At 33.4% G+C, this 12,205-nt stretch overlaps 1 protein-coding gene across 2 annotated transcripts in view; it reads right to left on the bottom strand.

Annotated features, from left to right (window-relative positions):
* LOC125681084 (TBC1 domain family member 19-like) overlaps nt 1-12,205 on the bottom strand; it is a 45,073-nt gene that overhangs the window by 14,522 nt on the left and 18,346 nt on the right. For both annotated transcript variants that reach the window (XM_048921006.2, XM_048921008.2), the window contains 6 exons: nt 7,497-7,557; nt 7,237-7,348; nt 6,751-6,863; nt 5,063-5,137; nt 1,707-1,769; nt 1,318-1,480 (listed from right to left, as the gene is read on the bottom strand). In XM_048921006.2, the coding sequence (XP_048776963.2) occupies nt 1,318-1,480; nt 1,707-1,769; nt 5,063-5,137; nt 6,751-6,863; nt 7,237-7,348; nt 7,497-7,557 (587 nt within the window). The remainder of the gene's footprint in view (nt 1-1,317; nt 1,481-1,706; nt 1,770-5,062; nt 5,138-6,750; nt 6,864-7,236; nt 7,349-7,496; nt 7,558-12,205) is intronic.

The following is a 12,205-nucleotide window of genomic DNA, read 5'->3' as shown; positions in this document are numbered from 1 at the left end:
AGATTTAAGTATTGAAATATCATATTGTTGACCATTTCATTACTTTAATTGAAACAGTCAATGCACCCTTTTACCTTGATGATGCTTCATATTTAGTTATGATTGCACAGACAGGTGGTACTAAAAAAACAGATAAAACTAGTTTGCAAGAAACATGTATTCATTGCCTATGATGAGAGCAAAGTCAATTTCAAAAGAAATATAAGAGAAAAGACTCAGTGAATGTAAATACACTGTATATGTGTATATAATATAATTTCTGTTACAACTGTATGTGTGTATAACATCATTTCTATTCTAGCTGACAGGTAAGACTTGCCCCAGCACCAACAGGGGACCATACAATGCCATTCAATCAAACATAAAATGCATTATGATATTGGTGTCATCTGCGGTCGTGACATTGGCTCCGGGGCCCATGAGATGTGGAAAAACAATTTACATCAGCATGAATACACACACTCTTTTAACAATTTTTGGGAAATGCTTCTGTCAAGTTCAGCTCAGGGGGAAATGCTAAAACCATGTACATTTATAAAAAGTTCTGACTTTAAAGTGACATTTTATGTACCTTTTTCTTTCTCTGTGATGGAAGAGACAGCATTGTATGCATGATCCTGGCAGGTTATTTTGTGGATGAGGTAGTGGGTTTTATGCATAGATGTTTAAGTCTAATTGACCATACAGAAAATTTTTCCTGGCTAATTAGGAAGCATATAATCTCTAGAGGAACCAAACAGTGTCTCGATACATTGTTATTTCCAAATGATTTCGGCTAGTCTTTAATGAGAGAAATTCCTGCAAATTGTCTACTTGAATTTTCCTGTTGAATCAAATTCCTCAGGGCATAATCATCTCTTCAGAACCAGATGAGGACTGTTAATATAAATCACTGTCTTTCTCCGCCACCATCATTACGATTAATTTATTCATCATCATTACGATTAATTAATTCATCATCATTATGATTAATTAATTCATCATCATTACGATTAATTCATGAAACACAGAGTTTAAAATCTATTCAAACTGATATTTGAGAGATATATGTGTATACAATTATACACACAAAAGTAAGGTCAAGATTTTATTTCAAATTGCAGTGCATCAAAATACACATGTTATGCTACTATAATTAGCACTATAGTGATATTTTATTTACAAAGATGATCTATGATACTGACCATTTTAAAGTATCAACAAGATTTGCATTTAGACAAGAAATTGAATAATTTGATGGAGGAGTTGATATCACAATGCTCTGTTTCTCCCACAGCACCCATAAAATGTTAAGATAAAAAAAAAAGAATTATTTACCATACATGGCAAATCCATGAAAAGGGATCACTCCATTCGGTGGGTAATTCACGGCAAATTCGTCCATGCCTAGCCGACCTCGGATATAGGACTTTGGAGGGCTGGCACTGTTATAATCAAAATGCTTCAAGACAAATGTGTCTCTTGAAAATGGTATAAGAACCTGAAAAAAGAATAAAATATTGCAAAATGAAAAGGTCTTTTGCTCGTTTACTATATAAAACAAAATTAAAATAAAACTTGCAATCTTTTTGATTTTAAAATATCTATTTTGATCATTTAAATAATTATCTATTTTGAACATTTTGAAGGGTGACCGATGCATGTTTTACATGTATATCAAATTATTGCACAAAAAGAGAGAAAACACTTATCATTTACTACATTACCTGATACAGAAAATCTTCAAAAACAAAGTATTGGTCATCATTTGTGGCGGTCAGTTTCACATCCTGTAGGAATGATCAAATGAATCAACCAATCAGGAAAAAGAAGGAACTCAATCTGAACATATGAGCAAATGTGCATGATCATCTATCATACTGGTAAATTAAATATTGTGAGCATGATAACTATTAATTTATTAATCATCAATGAATGGAATATTTTCAATGCATTTTAATGTTAAAGAGGTTCGCACCCGAGATTTGGAGTAATGTCAATTTTTTGGGAAGTGTATTTTTTATTTCTACATTGAAGGAGATTTAGAAAACTGAAAAGAAAGACTGGGGTTGCAATGCTTGTTATTGAGCTGCAGTGTTCTAAACATGACCTTTTTGCACTTAAAATTTATTCAATTAAACTAGATAAGCAACAGAAATCAATCATTACACAAAATAGATACATAATCATGTCTTCTAACACTACAGATAAAATAAAAGTTTAATACAAGTAATGGAAATAAATAATGACCCTTTTGCACTTGATATACGAAAAAAATTCATGATATCAAATTTGAGAGTTGAAAAGGACATCTTAGGAGTAATGTCAATTTCTAAAATTTCACATAATTTTCAAAGTCTTGTCTTAAAATTTAAAATGGAACTTTAAAATATAGAGTGATGTGATTTTGCTGTTTCTGTATAAAGGGTATCACATGGCGCTGAATAATTTCATCTCAATAGCGTATGCCAATGAGATTTCCATTGACAATTTGTAGAGGGGTCCTTCCATGTGCTTGCTGTTATTCCACCCCACACCATAATGCTACCTCCACTGAATTGTTAACGTTGCACAACACAAGCATCCTGGTACCGCTCCCCAATGCGACAATACACTCTACAATGGCCATCACTGCTATCCAAATGAAATCTGGAGATTCATCAGTGAACAGAATATTGGCCCAGTCCTGCATTCTGAATCGCAGATGTCGTCTGCACGACGCTAGTCTAGCGATACAATGATGTTGAAGCAGTATTGGGCGCACCGCTGGACGTCTTGGTCTGATGTTGTGCTCACACAGACAATTACACACAGTTCTTGGACTGATTGGTCGAAGTCCAGGAATGCTACGAGCAGGCAAACTTGCTGTCCGGAAACGATTTCTCAGGTGCACAAGTCTAATGTTGTTGTCCTGTTGACGCGAAGTCACACGAGGACACCCAGAACATGGTCGATCCCGAGTGTTACCAGACTGTTGGAAATGTCTCCATAATGACTGGATGGTGTTACGATGAACTCCAAAGTGTCTTGATACGATATTTTGTGCTATTCCAGCTTGAAGCATCCCAACAGCATGATTACGTTGGTTTTCGCTGAGTCGAGGCATGACAGAAGGGTAAATTTTGTCAAAACTAAAGTGCTTTCCTTAACGAATAGTGTCCAAACAAACCTTTTACACTTCTTACTCCACACAGTATTGGCCATGCAGTAAAACTCGTGCGTACGAACACTTCAATAAACAACATGTGTTCACTATATATAACCATGAAAACGTCTGTGCATCTGAGTCGGGTACTATCTGATATTGTTCAAAAACATCACCTTTATCGATAGTTTAGATTTTATAAATATAAACAATAAATATAGAAAAATTATACTAAATTTTATAATGCACAATTTCTTTTTTCCGCTAGTATATATTGGATGAAAGAGAAACTGTAATATTATGCAGATTTAGAACTTTTTGATAAATCAATCCTTGCCCCATAAAATATGGTTCCTGCAAAACCCTTTCAAAATTTGAATTGACACAATTTTTATTCAACTGGATAGGGTTCAGTAATAGATGTGAAATATGTTTGCACCAATGGGATCAGTATTGAACCAGTAAATACTTAGTTGTAGTGCCATCCTGCACAGTTGTGCTCAAAAGCTCAGGAGCCAACCTCTTTAAATGAAATTAAAAAGAACTAAATCTGGGTTTATAATCATATCCATTTTTCAGCTCTTATTACAAATCCATGCTAGTTTTCTCTTATTTTTGTTTATAATATAGTACCCTGTATTTCTCCTATAAATACAATATGTAGGATCAAAATTCAGTCTATTTCATCCCTCTCAATATCTGAATTTTTAATCTCCTATTACTATAACTGATCATCCATGGCTTCCAGGCATCATTAATTCTTACAATAATTATATAATTCTCCGATTCTTTCTAATTAGCAGCGATTTTTCCTCCTATTTTGCATAACCTTCCGTAATTGAAATTTTTCGTTCTTTCTTTTTTTTGTTTGTCAAAACATTGAAAAAAAAATATAACCAAATCCAGTTTATCAAACAGTACATATACTGAATGTACGTGTAAAAAACAAAGTTGAAAGAAGACATGTTTTAGGGTAATTTCTATTTCAAGAGGTTTTTGATAAATTAAATTGTTTTAACAGAACACAGAACTTAGTGACATACGCATTATTCAATTATCAAATGGTATCCATAAATTCACTTCAAAAACTTTGCCAAATCCCTGACTCTGATGCATGCATTGAGGAAGAGATTCTACAGATACAGTTGATATAGACACATTTATCAAAATCAGATTCTACAAAATGTGTTTCATGTAATCAATGGTGCAATATACTCATCCTTTTAATGTACATAAAACCCAATGAAATATAATGTTCTAAATTTCACATTACGTAAATACAGTCAACTCTCGATAAACCGCCACCTTTTGTTCTTATGAAATTATGGCATTATAACAAATTTGGCGATGAATTGAATTACCGCCATCTTGAAGAAATAGAGTTACCGTTCTTTTATATGTAAGAGTTATCTTTTGTCCTTACTTGCATAAACCACATAAACAATGATTTGCAATATCCTGATGGGTACATTTTGGATGATGCTCTTGGTACGTAATGATTTGCTTTTTTTCATCGAAATTTAACAGGACCCTCTTTCGTGGCGAAACCATAGCTAAATTGAAATGTGTTTCTATGATGTATAAACAACTTGACTATAGTTCATCTCCAGTAATTTTCTTGTTTATTCAATACAGCAATTACTGGGATCCTTCTGTCCAGGTGTACACCGGAGATCGATAATGACCAATTTACTGCTTCACTGACCACGTGCACCTATGGCGGTTTATCGAGATAATTAACACGGTGAAATATACTTTTGTAATGAAAACACTGTGGCAAATGGCGATAGCGAATTTGGCGTTTTAACGAGAGTTTTAAGTAACAGGAAAAATGTTCCTAGAAAAATGCGGCGTTATAACGAAAATGGCGATGAATTGAGTGGCGATAATTCGAGAGTTACCTGTATCATTTCTGAAACTGACACCTATACCACTCACCTTGTATAGTAGACTGTCAACCAGCAAGTCATGTTGCAAGACATTTGTTTTTAGCTGTTCATAATACAAGATGTCCTGGAATACAACAAGTTCATGTGTCACAGTTGTGAGAGAGATGAACAACTTTTTTATGTTATAGCTGAGATAAAAGCCGTTCACATCTCCTTCATTAGACACCTGCATGATTTGATTTTACAATGGTGTAGTAAATTTAAATGTAACTGCTTATAATAAATTAATTTAACGAGTTTATGTCCTAACCAACTCTTTAATTGATCATTAATCTTAAAACATCAGAAATCTAAATGTTTATTTTATGCAGCCAACATATAAAGCCTATATCTACTACTGCAATAATGGATGCATACCAAAATCAAAACAAAATATTTGTACTTCGCTATATAGTGTGTCCACGATCCAACAGATTTAGGCCCCTGGGCTACATACTTCACCTGAGCAGTTTGTATCTACCCAATAGCTATTTAAACTTCAAGGTCCTATTATGGCCCACCCAGGTTACATAGTTCATGATACATACTTAAGTCTATAACCAATAAGTAAATTAATCCACCTCAATACTTACAATTTTAGCCACCTCATACAATTTCATCCACCTCAATGTTCCTAACACTTAACGATTTCATCCACCTCAATGTTTCTAACAATAAACAATTTCATCCACCTCATACTATTTCATCCACCTCAATGATTCTAACACTTACAATTTCATCCACTCAATGTTTCTAACGCTTAACAATTTCATCCACTCAATGTTTCTAACACTTAACAATTTCATCCACCTCATACTATTTCATCCACCTCAATGATTCTAACATTTAACAATTTCCTCTATCTCAATGTTTCTAACACTTAACAATTTTATCCACATCAATGTTTCTAACACTTACCAATTTTATCCATCTCAATGTTTCTAACAATAAACAATTTCATCCACCTCATACTATTTCATCCACCTCAATGTTTCTAACACTTACAATTTCATCCACTCAATGTTTCTAATGCTTAACAATTTCATCCACCTCAATGTTTCTAACACTTAACAATTTCATCCACTCAATGTTTCTAACACTTAACAATTTCATCCACCTCAATGTTTCTAACACTTAACAATTTCATCCACCTCAATGTTTCTAACACTTAACAATTTCCTCTATCTCAATGTTTCTAACACTTAACAATTTCATCCACTCAATGTTTCTAACACTTAACAATTTCATCCACTCAATGTTTCTAACACTTAACAATTTCATCCACCTCATACTATTTCATCCACCTCAATGATTCTAACACTTAACAATTTCCTCTATCTCAATGTTTCTAACACTTAATAATTTCCTCTATCTCAATGTTTCTAACACTTAACAATTTCCTCTATCTCAATGTTTCTAACACTTAACAATTTCATCCACCTCAATGTTTCTAACACTTAACAATTTCCTCTATCTCAATGTTTCTAACACTTAACAATTTCCTCTATCTCAATGTTTCTAACACTTAACAATTTCCTCTATCTCAATGTTTCTAACACTTAACAATTTCATCCACCTCAATGTTTCTAACACTTAACAATTTCCTCTATCTCAATGTTTCTAACACTTAACAATTTCATCCACCTCAATGTTTCTAACACTTAACAATTTCATCCACTCAATGTTTCTAACACTTACAATTTCATCCACCTCAATAGATAGTATATGGCACCATAATGTTGCTCTCATGCTGGTTGGACAACCTTTCTTAGAAAATTCCTGAGCAAGAGGGCCATGATTTGTATTGATGACTACAAAGCAAAAATATTTCCATAACTTAATAAAAACTTAAACTGCATTCACAATTCAAACAAATAGATTGGTTTCCCTCCTTAACTTTCATAGTAGAATTGTGTTACATATACAAGATATAGGTAGAAAAAAAATAAGCAGGGCATTAATCTTAATGAAAATACATGTGTACTTTAACTCAGAATAGGATTGATTGATTTATTTTAGAGAAGTTTTCACAAAGCAAGATATTTCAGAGTTCTGTAGGTTGTAAAATAATTAACTTCTCCATGTTCTTGAGGAAAGTAATACTTTTCTTCACTATTTGTTTCTGTATGTTTAGAATATGAATTCATCCAATTCAAAAGACCAATTCATCCAAGTGGACAATACCTTTTCGTCCTAGTTTGACCCTTTCCTGTTCAAAGAGTTCTGACGGAATGTCCTGGGCATCATCTATTCCGGATTGACATTGATTAATTGACATCTCACTATACTGAAGCCTCTGAAAACAAATCGCCCAACAGAAAAGGTTCTCAGATCCTTTGTGCATGAATAACAGATGTGAGAGAGAGTGTTGTACTGATTTGACATTTCAATCATATAATGTTCCACATGAAACGATGATAATCTTTAGCTGGCTGTAGACTTACCAATTCATCAATGCCTTTAACATTTATAGGTACTTGCACAATTCCCCAGAGATGATAGAATCTGCAATATATGATTGTGAAAAACAAATCATATCACTACATTTCGATAGAGAGTCTTTCATATGTTATTCAGATACAATTATATTACAAAATTTCAAAGTCTGACATGAAATGTCTCAGATTACCCTTTGATATGATTTTTCATTAAGGACATGCGGGACGATGTGGTGAAAAATAACTCGTCAATGAATATTTTTTCTTTTTTTCATGAAGCCCCATCAGGATGTCCTGTACAATGTGTATAAATTTCATGGCCACTTTCTAGGTATACAAGGGAGATAATAAGCTTTGAATTATCCCCCTTTTCGAAAATTGTGAATTTTACAAGATTATTCCAATTTTCAATTCAAAAAAATAATTTGATGGAATTTTTATCTATATCTTTTACAATAATTTTTAGAATATATGTAAAATATATAATAATAAAATGCTTAAACATAACCATATAATAAGAAATTGGGAAAATTTAAGGATTTGGGGTGGAAATTGGTACTCAAAAACAGGGTAGTCCAGATACTAAATGAAGCACTGCTCAAAAACTCGTCAATGAATTTTTTTGCAAACACTGCAATTAAAAGCTATTCATATACCCAACTTCCTGTAGAAATATGAAGGTGTGAAGCTAATCCTGATTTTGAGGTAGGCGTCCTTGAAGTTATACATTGATATGTTCACTTGGAGTTAGGCTTGACGAAATATTTGTTATTAATAACTTTCAAGCTTACATTCTTTTCATGTACAACTACTGTTAAAAGTAATGGGGGATGGTACAGTCTCAATTTATTTGCACTACAAAATTTAAAAAAAAAGCTCATTTGTCAAAGACAGGGGGGGGGGGGTTGTTGCAAGGGGGGGGGGGGGGGGGGGGGGCAGCCTAATTCTTCGTGCCTGTTTTGAAATACATTGTTAGAAACTATATTTGTTTTGAAACTATTGAAATATTTAAAATTTTCATAATTATGGAACAAAAATTGAGTTAATTAATGAAAACAAATTAGAATTTATTTTTTTAAATATACATGTATATATTAAACATGGCTTCGAACAAAACATCTAGTCTAACTCTAAACAATACATCTTACAAGCCACGGGTTAGATCAAGTTAACGTCAATATGAGCTACTACTTCCTTTACAAGATCAACAGCATTTCCGCGGCCATGGTAGCTAGTGTCGCTTGAATCGATCGTCTCCATGCTATTTTTCAAGGTATTTATGTATCGCACATGTTGTGACTTTGCACCTTTTTTTCACATGTTTGCTTCTCGCATAAATTCTGACGTGTGTCATATTTTTTAAATTAGTTACCATTTCCGCAGCAGTGTTTCGTAAAGTTAGTAAAAATAATTTGGAATATGAATTAGTTTCAGAGATAAAGCGTACTTATATTTACATGAAAATGCTTGCAAAAATTAAACATTCCTAGTATGGACGTTAATATTTGAACAAAAGTAACGATTGTCGCCATAAAGGGGTGGGGGGGGGGGGGTAATTTTCGCAAACAAGGATCGATTATAAAAGCACCTGAATAGTTCGTACGTTTCCCAAGCAAGATTCGGAGAATTCTAGTTTCACACTACTATAGTAAATATCAACAAACGATCATCATCTTACACTTGCACTGAGTCATTGTTTACAGACGTTTGACTTTCTTTTTGTAAATGCCTAGAGATGCAAATTGCATGTGCATGTAGGAGCGATTTCGGTGACTTGTAGGCTATACTATCAAAATTATTGTGGCGCATGCTATACATATATATAATATATGCATTGTATTTATATGAAAAAGAGACTTGTAATCACTATGAAATAAAATGAAAATTATCATTTGACAAGAATTCAATCAACAGATTTACGCAAGACACTTGACAGCGGTAGCAAATTACAACAAAATATGATGACATTTTCCCCGCGATACAACGTCGTGACGTACTTTTTTTATTATGACGTCGCATAGTGTGTCTGTACAGTATTGTGATTTTTCTCAGGAAGCTTAACTACGCTGCGTCCGGTTCTAAATTTATAATAAATTCGCAACCATCACGTGATCATCGTCCCGCATATCCTTAATTAGTAGATACAGCATTAAATCCAAGACAACTGACAGATTTTTTGTTCACAAAATGAATTCAATACCACCATTTTCATCTACAAAAATATATGTATTGTATGACAATGACGCGTTAAAGATGGTCAGAAAGTGCACGATTCGGCTAGAACAAAATAACTCGAAACAGTTAAGTCAGCCTGAATAAGGGGGAACCTCACATTATCACCTTGTCTCATACACTTTTATTGAAAAACCAATGATATTATAATTATACCCTGAAAAACTGATGAATATATCAAGTTATTCACAGCTATTTATATACATGTAAATATGATTAGCTGAAGTTTTCTGATTGATGCCATGCAATCTCTCTTTTGAATAACAAGTACAATATATTTGTATTTATTTTTCGGAGCTCAAGGATTTGTTTTCAGCACAGTGCTACTTCATTGTCAATATGCTACATTCTATTTACCACGCACCATACAAAAAACAATTAGCACCTACTTTCATGATTACTTCACTGTGTGCATAACAACTGCGATTGTAAAAATTTCAAAATATGCTGATAAGCATGCATGGATACAATTTTCCTCTGAATGTAACAGTATTACTTGTATGACTGTGTACATTAAGTTTCAAATATTCTATTTAAATAAGTGTATTTCCAATGAGGAGAAATAACAAGGTGCCCATGGGCCACATTGCTCACCAGAATCACCTTGGTCCATATCTAAAGATTTTTTCTATGTATTAACATGTAAAATTTTGATCCATATTGTGGCCCCACTCTACCCCTGAGGTAATTTTTTAAACAAGCTTGAATCTGCACTATGTCAGAAAGCTACGAGGTAAATTTGTAATTTTTCTGGCCCAGATTTTAAAATATTTTCCTTATATATTCACATGTAAAACTTTGATTCCCTATTGTGGCCCCACCCTACCCCTATTTTAACTAGCTTGAATCTGTACTATGTCAGAAAGCTTGCGGTTCCTGAGAAGATGATTTTTAAATGGCTACACCCTTATTTTGCCTTTTTGTGATCATCTCCCCTTTGAATGTGGAATGGCCCTTCATTTGAACACATTTGAATCCCCTGTACCCAAGAATGATTTGTATCAAGTTTGGTTGAAATTGGCCTGCTGGTTCAGGAGAAGATTTTTAAAATTTGTAAGTTTATTTTTGCTATTATTTCTTCTTAGAGAAATTGAACATACATAAATCTCATTCACCTAAGGTTGATTTATGCCAATTAGTTTAATTGAAATTGGCCTTTCTGGAGAATATGAAAATGTGAAAAGTTTACAACGACGGCAGACAACGGAAAGTTTTGATCAGGAAAGCTCACTTGATTAGGTAAGCTAAAAATGTACAACATACCACCTAGTTTTATCAATGAACATTGTTATATTGAATGTCTGGTTATAGTAAAAAACTAGACACGATCTCGTTGCGAGCAACGAGTAGGTCTTCCGTCCGATTTGTTGATGCACTCGGAGTTAAAAAAAAAAAAAGAAAAGACAAATGAGTCCCAATTTAGTTTCCGACTTTAAGACACTTTAGATATAATCAATTTTTCATATCATAAGCTTCTGAAGCAAAGTTGCGGTGAAATTCGTTTGAAATTCGACTCTCCAGGCGAGCCATAAGGCCCGCGGGCCTATTTCTTGATGTCATTTGTTAGCCCTCTATAAACTCAACAACTTTAGTTCTATATGTCTTTACAAAATATTTACCTGTAAAAAGTTATTGAGATCGACCGATATCGACAAAAAATCGACTCTACAGGCGAGCCATTAGGACCATAGGCCTATTTCTTGATATCAATCGATAGATCTCGATAAACTGAACAACTTTTGTTCAATATGTCCTTACAAAATATTTACCAGTTACAAGTTTTTGAAATCGACTGATATCGACAAAAATCGACTCTACAGGCGAGCCATGAGGCCCACAGACCCATTTTTTTATATTGATCGATAGGTTATGACACATTGAACAACTTTTGTTCAATAATGCTTTTCAAAAAATATGTCGTTTTTAAGATATGAGGCGTCAAATATTTACGATTTTGGCCCTTAAAATCTCTAATTACGTAACATATGACCTACTTTTTGATTTGATAAGATCAAGCTCTTTGAGATGAACATTTCCGCTTCTACAACTTATTATAAAATATTAATAGTTTCTGAGATATTCTCAAAAACATTTGGACCCTTCTGAACCCCTAATTTAAAGGGCCAGCCCGTTTTGCTTGATATTGTAAGAAAGGCTTTGTCATTTTAAACATTTTTTGCTCAACAAGTATTTAAAAATTCTTTACCGTTCTCGAGTTATCTCTACAAGAAATATTTAGGGGCCAAACTGTAGCTCCCTAACGGGGCCACATAGGGAAAAAACGAAATGTACATATTGTTTAGATTATCATTCTGAACAACTTTTGTTCAATAATGCTTTTCAAAATATTTGTCGTTTTCAAGATATGAGGCGTCAATTATTTATGATTTTGGCCCTTAAAATCCCTTATTACGTAACATATGACCTACTTTTTGATTTGATAAGAACAAGCTCGTTTAGATGAACATTTCCGCTTCAATGAC

Source organism: Ostrea edulis, chromosome 2 (assembly GCF_947568905.1).
Source record: "Ostrea edulis chromosome 2, xbOstEdul1.1, whole genome shotgun sequence".
Classification (NCBI taxonomy): Eukaryota; Metazoa; Mollusca; class Bivalvia; order Ostreida; family Ostreidae; genus Ostrea; species Ostrea edulis.
Note: the sequence above shows the minus strand (reverse complement) of the source record. Positions and strands in the feature narration are given on the sequence as shown.